This window comes from Rhinolophus ferrumequinum, chromosome 15, assembly GCF_004115265.2.
Source record: "Rhinolophus ferrumequinum isolate MPI-CBG mRhiFer1 chromosome 15, mRhiFer1_v1.p, whole genome shotgun sequence".
NCBI lineage: Eukaryota > Metazoa > Chordata > Mammalia > Chiroptera > Rhinolophidae > Rhinolophus > Rhinolophus ferrumequinum.
The window spans coordinates 3,026,316-3,051,990 of NC_046298.1; the positions used below are offsets into that span (position 1 = coordinate 3,026,316).

Genomic DNA, 25,675 nt, shown 5'->3' on the forward strand with positions numbered 1-25,675 from the left:
AAGGACAGTGTGGCCTGCCAGCCCCCTCTGTGGGCCCCACCCCAGTGAGCAGACGCAGTGAGCACCCTGCAGGAAACCGGAGATTGCTGTCACCCCCCTTCTTCCATTTCATCTTCACTTAAAGATTAATTTAAGAACTTAAAATGGTTTTAAGTGGAACAGCCTGGGGACGCTTTTATTTTTTATCACAACTATGATTATTTACTTTGGAAGCTACTGGATAGGAAATGCCAACCTTGCACTTGGAAGGAAATGAGGATTCTTGGCTACTTCTAGAGACTTTGGAAATTGAGGCAAGCAAGGAAATCAAAATACAAGTTTTTATTTCCAGTTCGAGGGTCAAATTCTTTACTGTGAAGTGTCAAACCAGGATTAGCATATGAGAAGTCTTACAAAGTCAGGAAGTTCATCTCTAAAAGAAAAATCCATTGCTTAAAAAAAAAAAATTTACTCAAGATAGTATGTACTAAACATGCACTCCAGTCATTAGTTTCTTGGGCTTTTGTAGCCACTTCAACCAATCACAGAAATATATGAAAAAGTTACTAAAGAAAGCAAATTCAGAATTTTGAATTTGTTATTAGTAGAGTATATAAAACATGGACAACTGATTTTGTAGGGAGCTAAAAAAGATATACCCCAGGTCAACTTATCATTTATAATAGCTCAGAACTCAAATCATTCTCCAAACTCAAGAGATACAGCACACACGTTTAATTTCTAGAGGATACATTGTTTCCTTTAGATTTAAAAAAGATCACAAAAGCGTAACACTGAAGCTCTTTCTGTCTAGTGTCAGCCTACAAATTGTTAACAAACATTCTTTATTAAGGATTCACAGTAATTGTCTTGCCGAGTTTGCAGGTGCCAAGAAATCATGGCAACAAAATTGCAGAACAGCAAAGTGTTACATAGGTAAAGAAAGTAAAACATAATGCTTTGAAAAAAGCTGTTATAAAATAAATTACATTTTAAATCAGAATGACTGACAAGTTTACATGGATCATCGCAGCTGCTGTTTAGAACGGCTTGACTTTGAAACCTCACAGCCAGCTAAAGCAGGGAGATAGTAAAACACAAGGAAAGAGCACTGGGTTCTTTCTCACTTCTTTTCTCTGGGCTTCAGTCTTCTCATTAATCAAGTTGGACTAGATCATCTTTCTTGGATCTTAACCCCCAAAACTCAAGGTTCCATCTGACCAGTTTGACGTGTCTGATCTAAGGCATATTATTTTTAGTACTTGATAAAGTAACATGAACAACATAGCAGACAGCATCTTGCAAGAGCATACCTCCTTTGACTGAGAGTTACTCCCGGATCACACTAGGCTTTTCCTGTCCCGTTCATCAGTTGGCACACGCCTGGCACAAGGAGCCTCCCTGCTCACCAATCGCAGAACTAAAAACTGTTCAGAAGCAGACATTTTAGGTTCTTTTAATGCTATTAATTATATGAAAAACGACACTGACACAAGAGCGGTTAACAAGTCAAAGGGACCTTTTTAATCTCTTTGGTGACGGGAAAGGTGGAAAACTGCTTTTTGTTGAACTTTTAAAAAGGTTGAACATTTCCCCCCCATCACGCTGTCTTCCTACAGTACATATGCTTCAGGCATTGGGATTACGAGGTTTCCTGCAGTATGTGGGCACTTGGGGGTTGATATCTTGGGTTAAATTGGGACCGTGTCACAGATGGAAGATAATGACAGAGCTTTACTTAATGCTGCTCCTGAATTGAAGCTATTTCCCCCAGATTTGCATTTTCTGTTACGTATTTAACACTGGGTACCATATTTTCTGTGATGGATGTAATCACTTCTACAGTATGGCTGAATTTCATCTTCCATCACTAGAATTTATGGCTTTCACTTTGCAAAGTTCTCGCACTGACCTCAAAGATGGAAGACTATATATACAGCAATTAGCATTATGCTAGTAATAATGCCTAACATTTTTCAGTTCCATTCTCTTCCTGTGGTGTACTGCTAAATGCTCGACTAACAAATAGACGAGATTCAATACCCATCTCTAGTTCAGTGAAGATGTAGGATACACGGCCGTTTCAGGCTGCTCATCGGGTTCTTCAGTTGCATTCCAGACCATGTGAAGAGGTGCCTTCCCTGGGTTAAGATTTCCCAGGGTGACCTCTCTCTGTGGTTTGCATCTTTTTTAAATTCTGAGGAAATGTTGTCCTGTAAAAAGACCCACTCTTTCTTTAAGAGAAAGCCTCTGCAGATGTTTGGGTTTTCTATCGTGAAAACCAAAAACAATCCCATCTGTTTTAGCAGCCAGACTATTTAGAACCAAATTTGCTTTCCATGCTTTACTTGCTGGGTTGCCTGAAACCATGTACTTCTGTGTTCTTTTAATGTTAAACGTAATCTTTAAAGACTATTTTATAGGCCTCTTCCTGCCCCTTCAAAAAAAAACAACACACATTTCAAAAATTAAAAAGTTACAAGTGACTATAGATAATGTAGTTACACATACTGTATTATTTTCTACTAAATCTAGATGTTAAAGATAAATTTAACAGCTGTTTTTATAATGGATACGATTTTTCCATAGAAAATATGCTAATTTTCCTTTCATCATCACGGAAGAATGAGATCAGTTATTATTATATTAAGTACGTATTTACTATGCCGTTCACATGTTGGCTGGCAAGTAACTCATTAAACTGCCTATTCAGCGTCGCTGTTGAGAGAATTTAGCTATCTAATCTGGCTCTGCCTCATCAGCTCACTGAATACTACATTCATTAAGTCTTTTTACCTTCCCAAGTTGCATTTTTAAAACAAGAAATTATGCTGACTTAAAAAAACCTTAAATCATAAATATGCTATGTGTAGTTTTTCCTATCTTCTGGACATTATGCACTGTAAATAAAAGTGATATAAGAATCATTTTGAAGGAGTATTATACATGTATCATATTTCAGGTCACAGTTTTCACTAATCTGAGAAAACACAGATGTGATATTTAAAAGAATTAACAAAATCCAGTGAAACTTTGATTTCTCATGTCATTGAGAATTTACTACAAAAATATAATGAGAATTTATCTCATTTGAATGGCATGTCTGTATTAGTTATCATTCAATAAATGGATTCCTTTCCATATATATCTTAAAATCCAAAACGTCAGTGCCATAAATCACCTGATTGAGGAATCATGTAACAATGTATATTTTAATGCAAGATTTGTGTAGTAATTTAGAATAAATATCACACAGTGAAAAATCTATCATAAACCAAATGCAATAACAAAATGAAACAAAAAGCTTACGTACACTTGTCACGGCCTTTACAATAAATGACGGTGTACATTTCCATCAGAGCGTACAGAGCTGCTAATGCGAACACTGAAAGAAATCTGTCATGTAGGCCTTTAATCTGGATTTAATAAAGTTTGTACAGTATCAAATAATATCAAAAGTCTAAAAAAACACAATGAGTTTTTATACTATGTTTATAAATTATTGTTTATATACCATAAAAAAAATAAGGTCAAAAGTGCAGTTTAAAAAAAAGTGGAAGTTGTTATTCTTGGTAAGAACTAGAAAAATGTATTGTCCCAAGTAAGAAGCAATCTAAAGGCTTGTACAGTTTTTCAGGAATTCTCCTTTAACTCTCTCATACAATCTTGGTTACCATACGCTGTAAGATAAACTGATACAAAGAGCACTAAATAATCTTTTTGTAAAAATAATAGGAGACACATCTGGTGATGAGAAACACTGGGAATAAACATAATTACAGGTCTCCCCAAAAAGAATTCAAAGACTCCGCTCGCAGGAATGAACGGACTATCACTGAAGTGAGCAAATTTGGAAATTTCAAAGGATTCCGAAGTTTTCATCTTTTTCCAGTTTTTAGTCACAACTGGCAATGGTACATACACCCTAGACTGATGAAATTTTGTAGTATAATATAACTAAGACAAAAATATGACTTAAAGGTGATAAATCATATCATCTACTTCTCACAGAAAATAAAGATGAAGGATCCAGTAATTAAAAGACAACGGTATAGAAATCAGTCAGGAAGAAACAGATGGACGAAACATAACTCTGGGCCTTAATTGGCACTAACCACAGTAACTATCATATTTTGACAAATTCTAGAACAAATGCCCAATGTGGGAATACGTGTGGTACATGAACCACTTATATTTATGTAAGAAAATGAAATTGGAAAATTACTGGCTTACAAAACAAATGAAATTCAGAGAGAAAAAAATAAAAGGAATGTAAAAAACACCCTTATTTTGAACTTATTGGGGGATCAGGATCTTCACCGGGCTCAGGAGCACATTCCTGGGGCAGAAACTAACAGGCTCCCTGCGCCCGCTCCCTGCGCCCCCAGCGCCCGCTCCCCGAGCCCCTGCGCCAGCTCCGCGAGCCCCCAGAGCCCGCTCCCCTCCTCCAACGCCATCTAACCGGTGCTTTGTTTACGACGCCAAGCCGAGGGATGATTATTAATTTTTTCACTGAATGGAGTGAGTTCCTCGGTTGCTTCAACATAAACTGACTGCCTGAGATCATAAAAACTTCATTAGAATAGGTTATCGGGACAGGAAGGTCTCCCTCGTTTTGATGGGAGCGAAGGGCTGGCTGCCGAGAACACGGGGTGCTGCGCAGGCCGGGATGTGCACACTTCGCCAGCGTCACCTGCCGCGGAGAAGGATTAAAAGTCGATGGATATGGACGCTTGTGCACAGTCTTCCCGGCCGCGGGCGTAGATCTCGCAGGGCATCTCCTCCATGACTCTGTCTTCCAGGGCCTGATCAGGGCACTCGTGGGCCTGTTTGAACGTGTAGCTACTCTTTTTGAAGGTGCTATTGAATGTTTTCATCGGCTGTGGCTGTGCAAAGTCGTTTCGGAAAGGGAGCTCCACGGAGCTGAGATTGGTCCTGCTGGGCTTGACGCTGGCGGCCTGTGCCCCGCAGTGGTGGTCGTGGATGCAGCGCGACGCGGCCGAGGCGCGGCGCATCTTCTGGTAGTTGTCCAGCTCCTCCGACAGGTCGGCCAGGTCCGCGGACACCTCCTTGTCCCGCAGGGAGAACAGTTCGTAATGAGGAGGGTCGAAGACTTCCTGAAAGCCCGTTTTGTTAAAAGCGGTTTTGCAAGCCAGGACTTTTTTCCGAGGCTGCTTCACTTGTACTAAAACAGAAATAACGAGGAGGACCAAGACGACCCCCGATGTGATGCCGATGATCGTTCCGTGACTTTTAGTGATTTGTTCGAACAGTCCTGCTTGTTTCTTTTCTGCGGAAAGAGAGAGAGAAACGGTGAGGCTTTCAAAATTCATTAGCGAATCCTGTCACAAAGTAGTATTTTTAGGTAAAGCAGAACACTTGGGTCACCTACACCACAGATGACACAATTTAAAATTAGGTTTCAAAACAAAAAATAAAATAGTCCTATTAGGATTTCTGGTTAAACCAACCAATCATAGTATGGCTAGACAGATTACAAAAAAGACAAAGGACTTGCTGGGTTCTTTACGCGGAAGGCACATGAACGCATACAATTTGCAAATCAAATTCAATACACGAATATAGAAAATGCCAAAACAAATCCTCTTGCTCTATAACGTTTAGCTTTCTGCTGCACAGTGGGTTCCAGCACTCCACAGCATCTACTGATGGCTTGCCGCGCAAGAGAACTAAGAGGATGGGACGCAGCCCCCAGGCATGCTGTCAGGCTCTACTGACAATACTGCGTGTCAAGTACTTAAGGGCAGCCATAGCAGATCACATTAGCTTTTCATAGTAAGCTCCTGATCGACCCCTGGAAGACTAAAAGGTAGGTAAACTTTCGTACTGAGACACTGATCTGATAACTGGCTGGTAGACATACAACTGTTATCAGAACCTCACTGCTCTTTCAGGGAGTATATACTGGAAATAAGACGTAGGACGTTTTATGAAATGAAAAAAGAGCAGTTCTTACAATGAGTATGTTTTATACTGTAAGACCAAATCCATCAGTTGATTTGTATTAAATAGTACTTCTATATAATTTAAAAAATAACTATACTCTAGGTCACCTTCTAAATTATTTTGAGAATAAAGTATCTTTGCAACACAAATGACTAAGACAACAAGGGCAAGAAATACTATGACGAACTTTTGAACAACTTAAGATACAGAACACAGTTTGACTGTTAAGTGTTTTTCTTTGTTTTTACCACATCCAGAAGTCGGCGATGCATCGTAAAGAACATTTGTATTAAAGCACGGTTGTGGAGAACAACATTTTAGGTCATTCTTAACAAAAGGCAATGGCCACTTTTCTCTCTGAAAGGTTGGCCTTCGCCAGAGGACTCTCACCTTTACAGTGGTTTTCATCCCACGGGTACGCGCAGTTCTGAACACCATTGCAGACTAACGAATTATTGATGCACATGTTGCTGTGGCAGAAGAAAGTGCTGTCTGTGCAGGGAGCTGTAGGAAAAAGGAAAACTACCGCTAAGAACAGAAGGCATACAGATGAGGAATTCATCTTGATTTAGATACTGTTATGCAGTGTCTTACCTCAGAGGCCTTCCCATGAATACACGCTACTGCACAAGCCCTAAGACGAAGGCCACTATTGCCTGATGCACGTAAAGTTTTACTTACACTGGGTACCAAAAGGTTGCTTTTAATGTAATGACAAGGTGAATGTATTTCTCATGGGTCTTATGGAACTAGTAAGTAGCCAGGTAAATTTTTTCAACAAGTTTAAAGGAAATGTTGGTCAGAATGTGGAAACACTGGAACCCTTGTGCGTTGCCGGTGGGCAGGTCAAATGCTGCAGCTGCTGTGGACAACAGGATGGCAGGTCCTGAAAACGTACACGGATTGCCACATGATCCAGCAACTCCACTGCTAGGTCTACACCCAAAAGAACTGAAAGCAGGAACGCACAGATACTGCACACTGATATTCACAGCAGTTTTATTCACAAAGTCAAAAGGTAGAAACCACCCAAATATCTGTCGATGAAGGCTAACCACAATGCAGTATGTACAAACAATGGAATATTATTCAGACTTAAAATTCCGAATGAAACGGATCCATGCTACAACTGAATGAACCTTGAAAACGTTACGCTAAGTGAAAGAAGCCAAGACACAAAAAGATAAATATTCCACTCAGACGAGGTACCTAGAGAAGTAGCCTTCACAGAGACAGAAAGTAGCATACAGGGTATCGGAACGGGGGAGAGGAGGGTGGGGATAAGTGTTTAGTGAGCACAGAATTTCGGTTTGGGAAGATGAAAACGTTTTGGAGAGGATGGTGGTGATGGTTGTACAACAATGTGGATGCACTGAATGCCACCGACTTGTACACTTACAATGGTTAAAATGCTGAATTTTATGTTACGTAGATTTTACCACAAGAAAAAAAAAACTTAGGAATTAAAAAAAATTTTTTTAAATAAAGATACATGGCCTACATACATAGCATGTACTCTCCTGTTCTGTGTAAGCTGTCCTTTCAATCTGAAATGTCTCCTCCTTTCCCTTCCTGGTGACTGGCCCCCTGCTCATCTTCCAGGATCATCCCAGACGCCGCCCTCTCCGTGGAGAGTCCCCTCGTTCTCCTAGATGGCTAGTGACGCCTGTGTGCTCCTGTCACACGCTATATTCTCCTCGGTTTAGCACTTCCCGTGTACATGTAACTGTGTGTTATACCGGCCTGTGACTCAGGGTGCTTACTTCTGTTAGGAAATAAAGTCTTAGACGGAGTCAGAAGTGCCAACACGGCAGTGTCACGTATGGCAGTGTACAGGCATGCAAAAATCCCGAAGCCCAGAAGCGGGACAGCTTATCTGCCCACTTCTGTAGAGGTGTGACAGAACCCACGCCTCCTACCTCTCCACCCTCCGTCCCTGAATCAACTAACCATCTGACTCCCGAGAATATAATCAAACAAAATGTATTTCCTGCCTAAAAAAATTCTACATTTCTTATTTTCAAAAAAATACACATTTCACCAAGGAAGGAGAACTTAGTATTGTTCTATATCATGCTCATAAACCTCAAATATTTTTTTACATTTTCTTGGAAAAACTTTACTAGACTAATAGTAAGTAGGGTTTATTTCGCTACATACTATCTTCCTTTTAATAAATATACAATGAACCCCATGTAAACAATAGCCATGAATTTAGTATTTCTTTCCCTCTCTCTTTGGGTTGGTCACAGGCAGCTTGGGAAGATCTAACCACATTCTCCGATGGCATTGTCAGGAATAAAACCGATGGTTTGGTGTCCACCTGCCTGATCCACTTTGTCTATTTCTCAATTGGCTCTGAACACGGGCTGGAAAAACAGGCATTATTGCGTCCCCAGAAAACCTGAAAGGTAGTCTGACAGACGTAGGTAAACAGAACATTTGACGCTGCTTTGCTGTTAAAGAGCAAACACAACCTCTTTGTAAAGCAGACCCCCACAAAGGTAGTCTGCACCCAGGCTCCACTGCGGCAGGAGGTAACCCACAGGTCATCACCAAGAACTTGGGCTCGTTGCCCCCTTGTCGCCCCCACTGTAAGTCAGTTGGAGTTTAGGTGTGACTTTCATCTACACATGATTAAGAAGTCTCCACACCAGACTCTGAAGCTCACTTATTTGCTGAGTACTGACCCACCATAGTTCAAGTATGACAACCCCTCCGTGGCTCTCATGACTAAAGGTTCTAAAACCACCCAGAAGTGTGAAGGACGGTGCTGTGAGGCCCAAGTGGAAAAAGCAATGGACTAGCAACAAACAGGAACTTCAGGGTGCCAGCAGATCCCCTGTGACTCTAACACAGTTTGCCTTCTGGGTGTCGCTTCCTCTTCTGAATGAACGGGATGGACTGTGGGCCCCCTCAGACTTCTGGTTCTAAGATCTGACGAGGCTACGAAATTAGCCTCCCAACCACACTGACACTCCTGTTCTCAATCTAAGTGCAAAAAATAGTGTATAATAAGGAATTTACTGAGAGACCATTAACCTGTCAAGATCGTATCATTTAAACTACTGAATGAAATAAGTATTTCATGGTTCTTAAAAAATGCTGGAGGGTTTCAAAGCTCATCAGAAGGTTACATATAAACCATTAGATTAAAAGCAGAAAAGCCAACGAAGACACACGGTGGTATTTTAAGTACAAAATTAACTAGTGCACCCACTTCAGTTGCATCACATATATCGTAAAACTGAATGATGCAAATGAGCGCTTTAAGATGTCACAAATGGCTTAGAGAACACATAGCAAGCTTTTAATTCCTCATTTCTGAAATCTGGAGTTTTCTGTTTTTTTGTTCATCTCTCATACGATAATTCTGTATCACACTATATCATAATACATGTTGAATTCTAATTTTACCTATTTTATCCAGTTTGCAAATGGGAATACAGGAAAGAAGCTATTTTTCAAGACAGGTTGAGTGAGGTTATAAATAGCACTGTGACTTCTAGAAACGCGGATGTTCTGAGTCAAACTATCATTAGCTCTTACAGTTTATCCACAGTACATGATGTGCCTGCATTTTGATGGCTCTTTATAGCTTCAAAATGGTGAAAAAAGGACAGGTTTTCTGCTCAGTGTTTCTCACTGAATAGTGAGAGGAAAGTACCCTCCGTTTTCATTGTAGAACTCTCTACAACGGCCCTGCCACATTATTTAAAGCAATTAGAAAGCAGCACTGATACTGTCAGACTTTGTTTCGCAGAAATATATGTTTTATTTGTAATTACAAATACATTAGGCTTTATGGGTTGTCAATGGACAAGCACAGCTGCTTATAACAAGAATCAAAGTATCAGTTATTGACGTGGGATGCTGAAGAGATGCCTCAATTCAAAACTATGCAAAGGGACAAACAGCAAAAATAATGCCAGTTCTGAACGGCTCTCTACTTACAGCCGGGGGACCCTGGACCTTCCCCTTTCACTCAGGGGCCATGGCGTGGTGAAGAAGAAGGGTTAGAATTTCAGCTCCACTCTGCAGAGAGGTGGCAGTGATGCTGAAGGATGGCTGTCCTTCAATTAAGCCCGCAAGGGGCCTGCAGGCCACATGTCCCTGGAAATAATCACGTTACGGATTTATAGTCTAAAAACGTGTCTTCTGCTGCGTTCACAATTCTAGTTCTAGAAACTCTTTTCCTCAAACCACACCATTTCTTAGAGAGTGGGGTATGCATTCGTATTCAGTGCTTGGGAAGATGTCAAGCCTACCCTCATTGCTATTCTATTTCACTCACTTTAGCTGAGTTACACTATTTTTAGTCACAGCTGCAGTCTACGACGAGGAGGTATGACGTGCCTCTCTCATGCGGACTAGCCCATTTATATAACGTCTCCTGAAACACTGACTGCTTTCATGGATGGAGTCCCAACAATCACAAACCATTAACGGCTTAGAGAAGAACAAAAGAAAAAGGTTAACAACCTGAATTAACGATGAGCATGTAAAACGCACTGTTTGACGCTCTCAAACTTGCTTGTCAAAAGGAGATTTTCAAACGGAACTTCTATTTTATTCAAATTTATAACATCCTTTATTTTTGGAGGGGTGGTTTTCTTCCTGCTCTTCAGTAATAAAGCTAAATTTGGGACATGGAGCTAAGCCTACTGCCCCTTCAGCTTAGTTTCTGGTTGTGCTCACTTAGTGTAAAGATACCGCTTGAAGAAGGCTTTTCATACATCTACTTATCAGATTTGTACTAACGGAGAAATCATTAGTGTATGCGTATATAGGGAAAATACTACCGAACACATTAGAGAAGAATTTTCACGTAACACTTAGGCCAGAGCTGCCTCAAAATAAATGTGAGCCAAAACTCTGAGCAAGTAGTCACATGAAAAGGTCTTTAACAGTTAACAGGTGGAATTAACTTTAAGAATAGTTGCTTTAACCCACACGTACTACAGGACCGAGGCTGCCTCCTTCAGGAGGGCCCCCTGCACGCTGGCCCTTAGCGGGCATCTGGGGACGTGCCTCTCCTCCACTCATGACTGACAGGGAAGTTCATGGGGCCTAGAGTTAGTGTTAACAATGTCATGTATGCACAATACCTGCTTTCCTTCTGTGAGTCTAGAATTTTGGCACGCGCAAGGCAGAGTGCCTAGGTGACCAGCTCCCCAAACTCTGGGCGCTGAGTCCCCAGTGGGCCTCGCGGGGCAGAAACATTGCCACGTTGCTGTGTGTTTTCCTGCAGGAGAGATGAGTCTGCTCAGTGCGGCCTCGGGGGCGGGGCTGGCCCTCCGAGGGGGCCGCGAGCAGAACGGAAGCCTGTGAAAGGAAAGGCCTTCTCCAGACTCGGCCTTGTTTTCGTTGCTGATCCCACCTCGTATCCTTCCACTGGAACAAACCTTCGCTGAGAGTCCAGTGTGTGCAGCTTCCTGTGAGTCCTCCTGGCAAATCGCCTGACGTGTGGGTGGTATTGGGAGCCCTGGAACAGTATCCCACACACTCTCCCTGTAGTATGGAATCTATGCACCTCGTTTGATTGTGCTTCACTTTATTTTGCTTCTCAGATATTGAGTTGTTCTCTTACAAACTGAAGGTCCGTGGCAGCCCTGCCTGGAGCAAGTCTGTTGACGCCATTTTTCCAACAGCATTTGCCCACCTCGTGTCTCTGTGTCATATCTTGGTAATACGATATTTCACAGTTTATTATTATATTTGTTACCGTGATTTTTGATGTTACTACTGTAATTGTTTTGGGCGCCACGAACTGCACCCACATCACACGGCGAGCTTAATGGATAATAAATGCTGTGTGTTCTGACTGCTCCACTGACCGGCCGTTCCCCATCTCTCTCCCTCTCCGTGGAACCTCCCTGTTCCCTGAGACAATAATATTGAAATTAGGCCAGTTAATAACCCTACAATGGCCTCTCAGTGTTCAAGTGAAAGGAAGAGTCACACAGCCCTCCCTTTAAATCAAAAGCTAGAAATGATTAAGCTTACTGAGCAAGGCATGTTGAAAACCAAGACAGGCCGAAAGCTGGGCCTCTTGTGCCAAACAGCCCAGCTGTGAAAGCAAAGGAAACGTTCTTGAAGGAAATTAAAAGTACAAGCCCAGTGAACACGGAGTGATAAGAAAGTGAAACAGCCTTAGTGCTGATACAGAGAAAGTCTTAGTGGTCTGGATGGAAGGTCAAACCAGCCACAGCATTCCCTTAAGCCAAAGCCTTATCCAGAGCAAGGCCCTGCTTCTCTTCAATTCTGTGAAGCCTGGGAGGTGAGGAAGCTGCAGAGGAAAAGTGTGAAGCTGGCAGAGGTTGGTTCATGAGGCTTAAGGAAAGAAGCCGTCTCCATAACATAAAAGTGCCAGGTGAAGGTCTAGCTAAGATAATGAATGAAACTGGCTAGGCTGAAGGACAGATTTTCAGTGTAGATGAGTCTTTTATTGGAAGAAGATGACAACTAGAACTTTCAAAATATCCACATTAACAGGAGTTTGGAAGAAGTGGATTCCAACCCTCATGGATGACTTTGAGGGTTCAAGACTCAGTGGAAGAAGTAAGCGCAGATGTGGTGGAAACATCAGGAGCACTAGAATCAGAAGTGGAGCCTGGAGGTGTGAATGAATTGATGCAATTTCATGATAAAACTTGAATGGATGAGCAATTACTTCTTACGGATGAGCAGCTAAAGTGGTTTCTTAAGATGGAATCTACTCCTGATGAAGATGCTGTGAAGATTGTTGAAATGACAACAAAGGACTTATATATTACATAAACTTAGTTGGAAAGCAGTGGCAGGGTTTGAGAGGACTCACTCCAATTTTGAAAGAAGTTCTGTGGATAAAATGCTGTCAAACAGCATCGCATGCTACATAGAAATCTTTGGAGAAAGAGTCAATCAATGAGGCAAACTTGACTGTTGTCTTATTTTAAGAAATTGCCACAGACACTCCACCCTTCAGCAGCCACCACCCTGATCAGTCAGCAGCCATCAGCGTGGGGGCAGAGCCTCCACCAGTGAAAAGACTATGATCCGCTGAGGGCTCAGAGGATGTCAGCATTTTTTAGCGATAAGGTATTTTTAAATTGAGGTGTGTATTGTGTTTTAGACAATGCTGCTGCACACTTAATAGACCACAGCATAGTGTAAACATAACTTTTATGTGCACTGGGAAAGCAAAAAATTCGTGTGAGTCGCTTTATTGCGGTGGTCTGGAACTGAGCCCCCAATATCTCCGAGGTTGGCACGTAAAACATTATGAGATAATTTACATTCTTAATTTCACACCAAGTCTTTGAAATCTGGGATATAGTGTTATAATTACAGCACATTTCAATCTAGAATGGCCACATCGTAAGCGCTTACTGGCTACCCGTGGCTGATGGACAGTGTACTGGACAGAGTAGGTACGACGTCGGGAACACATTAACGGAAAAAAAGGTCAAAGGTTCTCTCACCAACTATATCTCTGTATCAAGCACCGATAGGTAGTTATCTGAAACAGTGAAACAGCCTCTGTACCACTGTTTTTTATTTTGCACGTCTGATAAGTTCTCAAATTAAAAATGTTTTATAGAAATGCACTGCGGCTCCGTCCCTGAGGTCACAGGAAGCGCAGTACTTGGCTCACGGGAAACACCCTGCTGAGCTTCTGACATTTCTAACTGCTCAGGAACTCACTATATCCAAAGTCATTCAGCACTTTCTCCCTCTCGCCTGTTCAATTTTCATTTTTCAAGTCCGCCAGACCCCAAATCGTAGGTATCTCCCACTCATTGTTACTTTTCATTCTTGATTAGTCACCACATCTTTCCGATTGTCTCCACAAGTGTCCTCTATTCTCAGATCACTGCGTTGGGTCAGACACTCCTGTTTCCCACCTGGACAATGGAGGTGACCCCCTAACTAGTCTCCACGCCCCAATGAATGCACAGCTGTGATTGTGTCATTGTATAGCACAAAACCCTACAAAACTCCCCAGTGCCTGCAACGTAAAGTCTAAATTTAGCCTCTAGTTTAAAGGCATTTAATGTCGAGCTTTCATCCACCTTTCCAGGCTCGTTTCTCTATGCTTTTTTCCCACTACTTCTTGTGCCCAAAATAGCTTTGGTCTATGCCTTTGTTCATTCTCTTGCCTCAGCGTGGAATGAAAACCTCCATGAACATTTCTACCTTCTAAAATCTTACCCTCAAGCATAAACTCAAAGGACCGGCCCTCAAGGTCCATGGCCCATAACCGAGGCTGCCTGCTAGAAGGGTCTTGGATATTTAATAAGAAAGCTCTGTTTTCTGCCGCAAATGGTCTTTGTCTTAGCCGTACATTAGTCAGTCCTCATTTGCATACGTCACCTTACCCAAGTGACTACAAGATCCTTTAGGACAGGAACTGTTTCATCCATTTTTGTATCTTCATAGCAAACACAGCACCTCAGATGACAAATATTAAATAAATGAATGGAAGGCAGGTAAGAAGGCTGGTTGGCTAAATCAGCTTCCTCACCCATGTGACCATCTAGCAGTTCATAGAGTCCTTTAATATTATAGACGAAGGAGTTCTGCTATAAGAAAGCCTGTATATGGTCACATCCAAGCATGATTTTAATATAGAATCCATGGAATAATAATATAATATCTTGAAATGATAAGGAAAGGGAAAAACTACTAATCTCCAAATTGCTCAAGAAAAATATCTGATAACATCTTACTGTTACACCTTTATATTTACAAACTTAGAATTTATAAAAATCACATAGCTTACCAAACCTCAACAGTGTTTTGTAGAAGTAGAAAATTGTAAAACTCATGCAATATCAACGGACCCTAAATAGCCAAAACAACCTTGAAAAAGAATAACAAAGTTGGAGGACTCACACTTCCTGGTTTCAGAATTTATTACAAAGCTACAGTCATCAAACCAGTTGCGAGTGGCATTGGGACAGTCATACAGACCCCTGAAATAGAACAGAAAGTCCCAAAGTAAGTTCTCACATATACAAGGTCAACTGATTTTTGGCAAGGCTGTCAAGCCCGTCAATGGGGAAGGACAGTCACTTTTAACACATGGTGCTGGGAAAACTGGATATCTACATGCAAATGTATGAAGCTGGGCCCTTACCTCACACCATATAAAAACATTAACTCAAAGTGGATCGAAGACATAAATGTGTGAGTGAAAACTGTAAAATCCTTAGAAGAAGACACAGAAGAAAAGCTTCAGGACATTGTCTTTGGCAATGATTTCTTGACACCCAAAGCACTAGACAAAAACAGAAAAACGGATAAACGGGACTACAGCAAAATAAAAAACGTTTGTACCTCAAAGGTACTACCCAGACAGTGAATAGATAATCCACACAAGGGGAAAACAAGTTTGCTAATCATGTATCTGATAAGAGATTAATATCCAGAATAAAGAACTCCTACAACTTAACAAACACAACAAAAAAACAACAAACAAATTCAAAACTGAGCAAAGGACTGAACAGGCATTTCTCTAAAGAAGGTATATAAATAGCCAAGCAGCCCATGAAAAGATGCTGACATTACTAGTCATCAGGGAAAAACAACTGCAAGCCACAACAGAAAAAACACACTCTATACCTATTAGGATGGCTATTATAAAAAAATGAAAAACAGCAAGTGTTGGCACGGATGAAGACCAGCCCTGCAGTGCTGATGGAAACGTAAAATGGCGCAGCCACTGTGAAAACACTTGGTGGGTCTTCCAAAATTTAAATGTAGAATTTCCACAGGATCCAGCAATTCCACTTCTAAATATATAATCCAAAGGACTCAATGCAGAGATTCAAACAGATACTTGTATATGAATGTTCACAGAAGCTTTTTTACAACAGCTGGAAAGTCAAAACAACCCAAGTATCCATCATCAGACGAAGGGATAAACCAAGTGTTGTATTATATATACCATGGGACATTGTTCAGCCTTAAAAAGAACTGACATTCTTAAAGACTTTATGCTAAGTAAAACAAGTCAGACACAAAAGGGCAAATATGGCAAGATTCCACTTGTATGAAATACCTAGAATAGGGAAATTCATAGAGACAGACAGTAGAATAGAGGTTACCTGGGGTTGGGCGGAGGTGGGAATGGGGAGTTGATTTATTATTTAAAGGGTGTGGAGTTTTAGTTTGGGATGACACCTAAGTTCTGGAAGTGGGTGGTGGTGATGGGTGTACAACACTGTGAGTGTACTGAACGTCACTAAATTCTACACTTAAAAATGGTTGAGGGTAAATTTTATGTTATGTATATTTCACCCAATTTGGTAAAAAAAGACACAACCCTCTGGAAGGTGTTTGGCAATACCTAACTAAAGTACATTTGACTTACCTTTTAAGTCAGTAACCCTCCTTCTTTCTAGGAACGTATCCTGAGGATACACATCCAGGAATATGAAAATACACAGCAAACATTATTGACTGTAACACTGCTCGTAACTGCAAAATACTGCAACTAACCACATGCCCAGAAATCTGACTGACTGAAGTCTGTCCCTACAATGCACGACTGTGCAGCTATAAAAAACCAGAATGATCTCTGAACTAATAAGGCCCGGGCCCGGGATATATGGTTCAGTGACAGAGGCGAAGTACAAAGAGTATAACATGTTTCCCTTCTTGCAAGAGAAAGGAGGACATAGGAAATACACACGTATCAGCTCATGTGTTCAAAAACAGAAACACGGGAAGGACACCCAGAACTTACGTGAGCAGTTCCCTACACGGAGTGGGTAGGAATGGGCCTGTGACAGTAGAAGTAAGAGGGGATGACAATGCATCTTTGTGGATAGCTCCCTGGGAACAATGGTAATGTTCTGGGGGCTCCAAAAATAAAAAACAAATAAAGTAACCATGCTGTGGGAGCAACAGAAAACAAAATATAAACAGTCACAAATGAACCCAAACATTACAAATGAATTATATAGCCATAAGGGAAGGAGGGAGGAAAAATAATTTAAGTAACTGAAAAAAACGGTATTTTGACAGTAAGGCTAAAGACAAAAAGAGCGGTATACAAATAATGACTCTGTAATTAGGAAATTTTTAAGAGGGATATTGGGTTAGAAATCCTGAAATGACTTTATGTGTATGCTAGGATTGAACACGTAAATACACTGCGATACTGGAGCAGAGAGAGTTTCTCACAGTGAGATAAGGAAAGGGCCAGGTAGGCAAAACAGGTTGAGCCCTGGGTCACCAGGTGGTAACAGAAAGTAAGGAAATGATTAAAAAAACACAGGCCCAATCAATCAGGAGCCACCTTGAAGGATCTCCCCATGGCCAAAGCTGGGACTCTGAGCAACCAAATAATGTTAGGATTACAGAATAATACAATTCATCAACATATCCTAAATCTAATAATGGGATAAAGTCAATAGCCATGAGCTCGTACTGATACAGGTAACTGAATAAGTAAGCGAGGGAAACAAGAACCAGGCCTTCTTCAGAGCAGAATCACAATGAAGAAGTGGAGAGGAAGGATGGAACCAGAAAAGCACCATCAGGTAAACACCCCAGCAGAAACCTTTCGCAAAGGCTACAATTAGTGCGCCAAAGGACAGCTGCATAGTCTCCAAGAGACTCATTCATCAGGAGGGGAAACATAAGTGGCTGTAGGGTGGATCGACCTGGTGGACAGCCCCAGAGGAAGGACTCCAAGTTCACGTCAGGCCAATCCACGTGCGTCCCCTCCCTCACCGGTGTGGCACACTGACAAACGTCACAGAGTTTCTGTGGCGTTTTCAACGGAAACGTGGCACCTCAATTAAATCCATGAGAAGATGTCAGACAAACTTACACCGACGGACATTCTACTAAGGAACCGGCCAATTCTCTTCAAATACATCAAGGTCATGAAAGGTGAGAAAGTGTCACAGGGGGAGGAGATTCCAGGAGAGCTGGCAACTAAATTCGGCGTGGGGTCCTGAGTCGGGAAAGGACATTCCTGGGGAAACTTGTCTAGAGATCTGAGTAAGGTCCGTACGTCGGTTAATAATATTTTATCAGTGTCAATATGCAGTCTTACTGGGATTTGGCAGGATGTTCACATTAGGGGAATCCGAGGGAAGAGCACATGAGAACGCTACTATTTTTACAACTTTCCATAAGCTTATTTAAAAACAAAAGTTAAAAAAAGAAATGAAGAAATGAAGACACCGTCTATCTAAATCTTTGGTGATCCTGGTTGAGCGGAATCACAATTACTCACCATGCTGAATTACTACGACTGGTAATTATTTTTCATTTTGAAAATCTTGAGAGAAGTCTCCACTTTCTGCACTCCCTATGGTGTGTTTACTGCCTGATAACAAGGGAGTGTTGCAATTTATGTATTAACATGGGGTTTTTTCACCCATGTTAGGAAGAGGGACCAAGATTTATTTCTTTCTACATCCTGTGACTTATAGTCTTTGTCAAAAGGAAACACTCAATAATTGTATTCTGAATGAATGAAAATTATGTAAAAGATCTTGGTGCTATAGGAATTATTTACTTACGCTCCACAAAGGAAGTAAAGAGCATTCTGAACCGGCTCAGCCGGCTCCCTTCGTCGGCCCACATTCGGATCACTCCCACTCCTGTTTGAAGCATTACGTCATTGGCCACCGTGCTGCAAAACTTGGCCTTGAGATTTTCAATAGAACTGCTTCCATCATAGACCGCGACGAAGTTTCTCTTGCATTCATTGGAGTGCTCCATCTGATAATCCAGGAACCTCAGATAAATCTGCAACAGGGAAACCAAGAGAAACACTGCTTTAAAAAAGATACATTAACTTGAATTCACCGGTTCCCTTATCCAGTTACAGGTAGACTGAATTCTGACAGCTGATAGAAAAACAACAGTCAAAAGGCCGATACCTAATTAGTATGAAAACTAAGACTAAGGGTCTGTTTCTTTGGTTGCCTTAACAATGAGACCAAGCATTAAGGAACCTAAAGTTTGTGTTTTGTCTGTTAAGAGAAGAAACTTTTTGCTCCATGACGCTCGTCATACATATTTTCCTTATTATAAAAGCATCTCATGGTACGGACAGATTGGGAAAATAAAAGGATCACTCATAATTCTATTACTCTAACAATCATTGTGATTAACTGGCGAGTTTCGATTTTTCTTCACATTTTCAAAACCGAGGTTTAATTGTAAGATACACACGTCCCGCTTTGCTGAAACATATCAGTGTTTTTACCTTAAATGTAGTCTTCATAACCATAATCGTCCCCATGATGTCCCATCACGTGGCTACCCACTGTCCTACTGCACACTTCCGTGGTTTGAACATTTTACCCGCAAATCATTTCAGCTTTCTCGAAATGGCCTCACAGGTCCCCGAGGCCTGTTTTCAATCTCATTTTCTCAGTACTTCACATTGAAGTTTCTACTGAGTCACCTTCAAGTTTACTGGCTTTCCTCTATTATCTCCATTCTCCCATTGGGACCATGGTGAATATTTTTTTGAAATTTCAGATATTATGTTTTTCATTTTTAGCTCTAAAAGTTCTACTTGGTTCTTTTTTTGTAGTTCCTATTTCTGTGCTGAGACCTGTTTCCAGTCATTTCCGGAGTGTCTACCTTTACCTCAGGGAGTATGGAAATAGTGTTGCTTTAAGGGGTAATTCCCTTATCTGGGTCCTGTTAGGGTTGGGATCTGCAGACTGTTGTTTCCTTTCAGAATTAGTCACATTTCCTTGGTTCTATGTGAGTGATTTATTATACCCTGGACATTTTGTTTTTTTTTCCCAAAGGAGGGCGCAGCTCACAGTGGCCCATGTGGGGATCGAACTGGCAACCTTGGTGCTACCAGCACCACGCTCTAACCAACTGAGCTAACCGGCCACCCCACACCCTGAACATTTTGGATAGAACAGAGACCCTGGAGAATGTTGCTTTTGTTGCTGTTTGTTTTATTTTGGCAGGCAACCTCCCCGGTTAGGTTCAGGCTGCATACCCATTTTGTGTGGGTTCAGTTCCAGAGCCTTAGCTGTGCTGTGTGGGCTTGCCCCGGGGCATGCCCCACTCAGGGATGTGGACAGGGGTCTATATGGTAATTTGGTTCTCGATACCTTTGCTGTGTTTCCTGCATATACAGTTCAGGGCTAAGTAAGCCAGGATCAGGGCTTTCCCTCGTCCAGCTCCCTCCCTGCCTGGTCTCCAAGATTTCCTTCCCATCCTCTGGACAACATAGTTTCCTCTTCCTAGCTCCTCTGGTGGCCAGAGAGGTAAATTGTCCTCAGAACTTTAGTCTCCTAACCTGTTTTGAGTTCTGAGTGACTGACTGGAAGAGAGAGGGAAAAAATAATGGGATGCCCTAAAATCTCTGCAGACGTCATCATATCCTCTCCCCAGTTCCACTCTTTAAGGAAATTGGGTTTCTCTTGGGGTTTTGGTCCTGCTGCACTGCGGGCGGGTCTGGAACTGGGGCTGACTTTGGGCAGAGCTGGGGGAGGGGGACCCCCTTCAGTTAGTCAGCTAGACCAATATAGTCAGTTATTGGCTAGACCAATATTTCTGAGTTCTTGCTGTCTGGACCTGGTATGAGTTCCATGAATCAGGCAGGAGACAAAGGAGAAGGAAAAAACTGAATTTTGCCTCCTTTATCGGTCATTATTTAGGGTCTGACTTGCGTCCCAACTCCACCTTCTAATGGTTACTTCTCAGAATGCTCATGTACTGCTGTTTGTATTCTGTCCAGAGTTTTCAGTTGTGATAAGCTATAGTGGGCTTACTCCATCTTGGCTGGTTCTGGAGGTTGAGCTTATTTTAATGTAGGAAAATTAACCAACTTTATATTTAAGGTTTATACTTTGTGTCGTCTGTGTTTGATTTTAATAAACTGTTTCCTAATCCAAGGTTATACTCTCTCATGTAAGTTTTAGTTTTAACAGTTAAGAATTGATTATATGTCAAGTGTAAGACAGGGGTCTAACATCACTCATCACATGCTGCAGTGCCAGTTATCGAGTATCTGCTTTTGATGGGGAATGCTATCCATTTGTACATACACCAAGCTTCCACCCACGTGTAGTTCTACTTTCAGATACTTCAGTTTCATTAGTGTGTATATCCGAGTGACACCTGCACACTAACCAACCACCACACCTCTAGCTTCAAGAGTAAGTACCCCACTTTGCTTTTATTCGACACTGCCAGGGTTCTTCCAGACCCTTCATCGTCTATGTGAATTTCGGAATGAGCTTGCCAAGTTCCCCAGAAAGCACCACTAGAGTTGGGATGGGAATGACAGGCCGACCAGGGAGATACTGTGGATTGGGCTCCAGACTGCAAAAAAGCGAGTACTGCAGTAAACCAAGTATTACGAATCTTCTGGCTTCCCAGTGCTTCCAACGTTATGTTTACACTGTACTGTAGTCTATTCAGTGTGCAATAGCATTAGGTCTAAATAAACAATGTATACACCTTAATTTAAGAATACGCTATTGCTAAAGAACGCTCACCATCATCTGAGCCTTCAGTGGGTCATATCCTTTTGCTGGTGGAGGGTCTCGCCTCGATGTTGTAATTTTAGCTGCATCCACAAGTTTGATATGTAGTACTTCCACTGTTATTGAGTTTTAAATGTGTTTAAATTTCCATTCTGATTTCTTCTGACCTATGAATCATTCACTAAGTGCTATATTATTAAGTTTTCAAGCATATAGGATTTTAAAGTTATCTTGTGGTTGATGGTTCCTAATTTAATTGTATTTTGTCAGAGGGTGCTCTCTGCCTGATACCAAGCACTGGTATATATTTCAGACTTTCTTTTCCTTCCTAGTGAAGGGACGACTTTTTATGACTGTTTCGTGCATGCTTTTGCAGAAAACCCATATTCTCGGGATGTTGGGAGCGAGATACCATGCCCCATAGGCACACCGTGCTGGTTATGTCCTTTGGGCACTACTCATTTGTCTGTCTGACATATTAATTACTGAGAAGTGAAAAAAATTACCCATGATAACTGTGGATTTATCAATTTTCCCTGGCAATTGCCAATTCATGTTTTGTACATTTTGAGGCTCTATTAGTACCCCAAATTTAAAATGATACTTTCCTTGTAAATTAGTGGCCTTCCTATTTTAATAGCTATATCAGCTCTCTATATCCGGTATTTGTCTGGTATTTCCTTTCTGGTTTTGTATTTTCAAAATTTCCTGTAGTTATTCTGAAACAGGATACACTTGGATTGTAACTGTAGAATTTCGCCTGTTTATTATTTTTGCCTACAAGTACCTTAATTTTGCCCTCATTCTTAAATGATAGTTTAGTTGGATATGGAATTCTAGAATTTTAGCTTGCCAGTTTTTTTTCTCAGCACTTTGAAGACATTATTCTATTGTCTTCTGGCTTCTAGTTTGCTACTGCAAGTCTGATGTCATTCTTTATAGGCAATCTCTCTTTGCTCTCCAGTTGTTTTAAAGATTTTCTTACTGTCTGTGGTGCCTAATGGAGCTGGGTGTCAGTCAACACATTTTTTTTTTCTTCTTCCGGGAGTCTCACTGTGTGTCATGCTTTTTGTCAGTTCTTAAAAATTTTCTTAAACTGCTACTCCCCAATGCCCCCTTTCCCCACCCCAAGGTACATTCTGGGTAATTTTCTCAGGTTTATTGCTCAATAATTATACTTGTTACTTCTAGAAGTTCTATTTGGTTATTTTGCAAGTGTACCTTGTCATTTTTCTTTCTCATCTTTTTTATTCCTTCTTGTAGGCTATTTAAAACACTTAAGTTCTTAAGGATCTAATACACTCCTTGTTTATCATGTCTGCTGTCACCTGTGATGGGTTGTTTGTTTATATGCATTCTAATTTTGGCTTGTGAGCTCACCTGCTTCTCTATGGCAAGCCTGTAGCCTGCATGGCTATTCTGTGTTTGGTCTTGCCAGCTGCCTCAAAAGTTTTATGAGCCCAGGGACCATCTTGTTAATTTTTGGGCTAAGTGGTTCCTGGATTGAGCATGCAATGTAAATTCATATCCCAAACTCTAATAAAGACAGGTTTCTAGGTATGAAGTTTGAGGGGAGACCCCTGACTTAGCCCCATCCTGACACTGAGCCCGGAAAGATAAGCTTCTTCGTTACCAACCTGTGCTAGTGGAGCATGTTTTTCTAATCTACCACTCGCAGTAATCATCTCCCTTTGAGGGTCCCAGCTTTATGTGATGGATCCCACAGAGCTCACGAGCCCCAGGCCTTTCTGTTTTGGTCTCAGTGTGGCTGTTCATTCACGTCCCTGCCAAGTCTACCCGAGTGATCAGTCACTGAGACCACAGGGAACACTGGGCCGCCCATTTCAGTTTTCAGTTTATGGCTCTAGGTTATAGTTTTTCTCTTCATTTCTATTCCATACGAATTACCTCCTTTTCTTGGAGCCCTCCTATGTTTCTAAAATGATATGTTATATTTTATCCAATGTTTCCAGGTGTTTCGTAACAGGTGGGCTTTCAGGTTATCTAATCCATCACATTACCACAGTTGTAAATTGGGTATTCATAATCCTTTAAGGTTTGTTCTCCCACCCTTATTCTCTCTTTTCTTTGTTTACATGCATACACATTAAATATAATTTTCTCTGTTGCTATTCCAATAAGTAAATTAAGAGCAAAAAACAGAAGTAGCAACGAATCTCAATCTGTGAGAGTTAAAGTTCTACGACTAGCAGAGGACAGCACAGCAAGAGCACAGACCTAAGACTTAATATACTGGTGTTTTGGTTTTGACACTACTGTCACCAACTGAGACCTGTGACAAAAAACTTTAACTTCTTGTGACCTATTCTTCCTTCTCATAAAAACCTTTTCATGAATCTATGATCACACTGATCAATCCTGTACTCTTCAATTCACAGATTTTAAGAATCTTAACTTTCTTAAAATAAAAATCTTAAAAAAAATCTTAATGTTTGTGTGACACTCCTGAAATTTACATTGTAGCTTATTTAACTATCACAATGCTGAGATCTTAGGAGGTACCCAATCAAGTGAAAGAAATTTTATAAAGTTGTAAATTGTATAAAGTTTATGTAATTAGTAAATATCTGTATAAACCAAAATAACACACCATGCAGATCACGTCTTATGTTCTCTGAAATGACTCAATACCTAATTATACCTTAGCTTTTGGAGTAGCTTTGATTGTCCATATGCAATCAACTGCTTGGCCAGGCTTGGTTTTTTCTTCTTGTTCCACCTGACTGGAACGCACTATTCCATCAGCTCCCGAGAGCTCAAACTGGCAATCTAGAAAGAATAGAGGAATGATGTTCAAAGAAAAACAAGACTGACCCAAAACGCCATGAGGAAAAATAGGTAATATACTAAACCTGGGATGGGATTTAAAATACCTCCTAGGTAAGTAAAGTCTGGATCTGTAACAGGAAAAAGAAGAAAGTTATTGGCATTTTGAGATATTCTGGAGTTACTTTAAGGCTTAACCTCTTAAGTTTGTCTACGGCTACATTTAGTAACAATACAGGAGAAGCTTTCACTGGTGTAGACTACAGACCACTGGTTATTTACGAGCATATTCAGGTGCTCACTCATAGGATCAAGGTTTTTAAAATGATGATGTTTATACTCTTGATCCCATCATGAATTAATAACTTACTTACATGCTGCCTGGCAACTCATAATTCTGTTAAAGCAGTAGCTAGTTTACTGACGGATAAATGGATAAACAAAATGTGGCCTGTACAATACCATGGAATATTACTCAGCCTTAAAGGGAAGGAAATTCTAACATGTGCGACAACGTGGATGAACCTGAAACATGAGCCTAACTGAAATAAGCGAGACACTGAAGGACAAACACTGTGTGATTCCACTATGTGAGGGACCTGGAGTGGTCAAATTCAGAGAACGTTTTAAGTACCAGGGGCTGGAGGGAATGGGAAGGGGGAATTCGTGTTTAATGGGATTCAGCTCAGGATGCCCACGAAGTCCTGGAGATGGACAGTGGTGATGGTCACACAGCATTGTCGATGTACTTAATGCCACTGACTCATACACTTAAAAAGGGTTAAAATGATGAATTTTATGTTATGTGTAATTTACCACAGAAAGTAGTAGCCAGTGAGCTGCTTTTTCACAATGACAGGGAAAAGAAAGATGACAGGTGACATACAGGATAGCCTACCCTACGAAGTAGTTCATAGAAGACTGAGAACCAATAGTTTATATTAAAATAGGTGATCTAATTAAATTGGTCAGTGCTTGATTGTTTTATGAACTAAATCAACTAACTGAAGTAACTGGTACTTTATACATGAATCAGAGTTTTGCAAACAAGTGTAATACCCGAAAGAGAAAACAGACAAAAAAACAATGCTCTTAATTATTTGAATAATGTTTTTAAACATTAAAAAACAAAACCAGACAACTTTATATGTAAAGATTTCTTATTTTGAAGAAAAGTAACTTTTTCCTCTATTAGTTGTATCATGAGAACTTTATATGGCTTATACTTAAAATTATAGATAAATTATAATAAAATGCTTAGTTTCTAGACTATATTACCTTACATTTGCATTTTATAGTACTTCAGAGTTTTCATATAAATCACATTTAGTATTAAGCTAATGGCAAGAATGTCCGGGGGGCTATGTAATATTCCATTTTGCAAATGAGGAAACTGAATCAGAGAGAGATTATATTTTCTTAGATCATACAATAGCTAAGCTGGGGCTAGATTCCAATTCTCTAGGCAGTTC

The 25,675-nt window shown here is 40.8% G+C and overlaps 1 protein-coding gene across 2 annotated transcripts in view; it reads right to left on the bottom strand.

Annotated features, from left to right (window-relative positions):
* Nucleotides 1-4,399: 4,399 nt before the first annotated feature.
* The window catches only part of NETO2 (neuropilin and tolloid like 2), a 36,826-nt gene continuing 15,550 nt past the window's right edge, over nt 4,400-25,675 (bottom strand). Inside the window, exons 5-9 of one of the 2 annotated variants that reach the window (XM_033129560.1) lie at nt 24,311-24,334; nt 24,079-24,206; nt 18,471-18,699; nt 6,337-6,450; nt 4,400-5,269 (exon numbers count right to left, since the gene is read on the bottom strand). In XM_033129560.1, the coding sequence (XP_032985451.1) occupies nt 4,689-5,269; nt 6,337-6,450; nt 18,471-18,699; nt 24,079-24,206; nt 24,311-24,334 (1,076 nt within the window). In that variant the 3' untranslated portion in view covers nt 4,400-4,688. Of the gene's footprint in view, nt 5,270-6,336; nt 6,451-18,470; nt 18,700-24,078; nt 24,207-24,289; nt 24,335-25,675 lie in introns of both variants that reach the window. The other variant, XM_033129559.1, reaches the window with a different exon arrangement.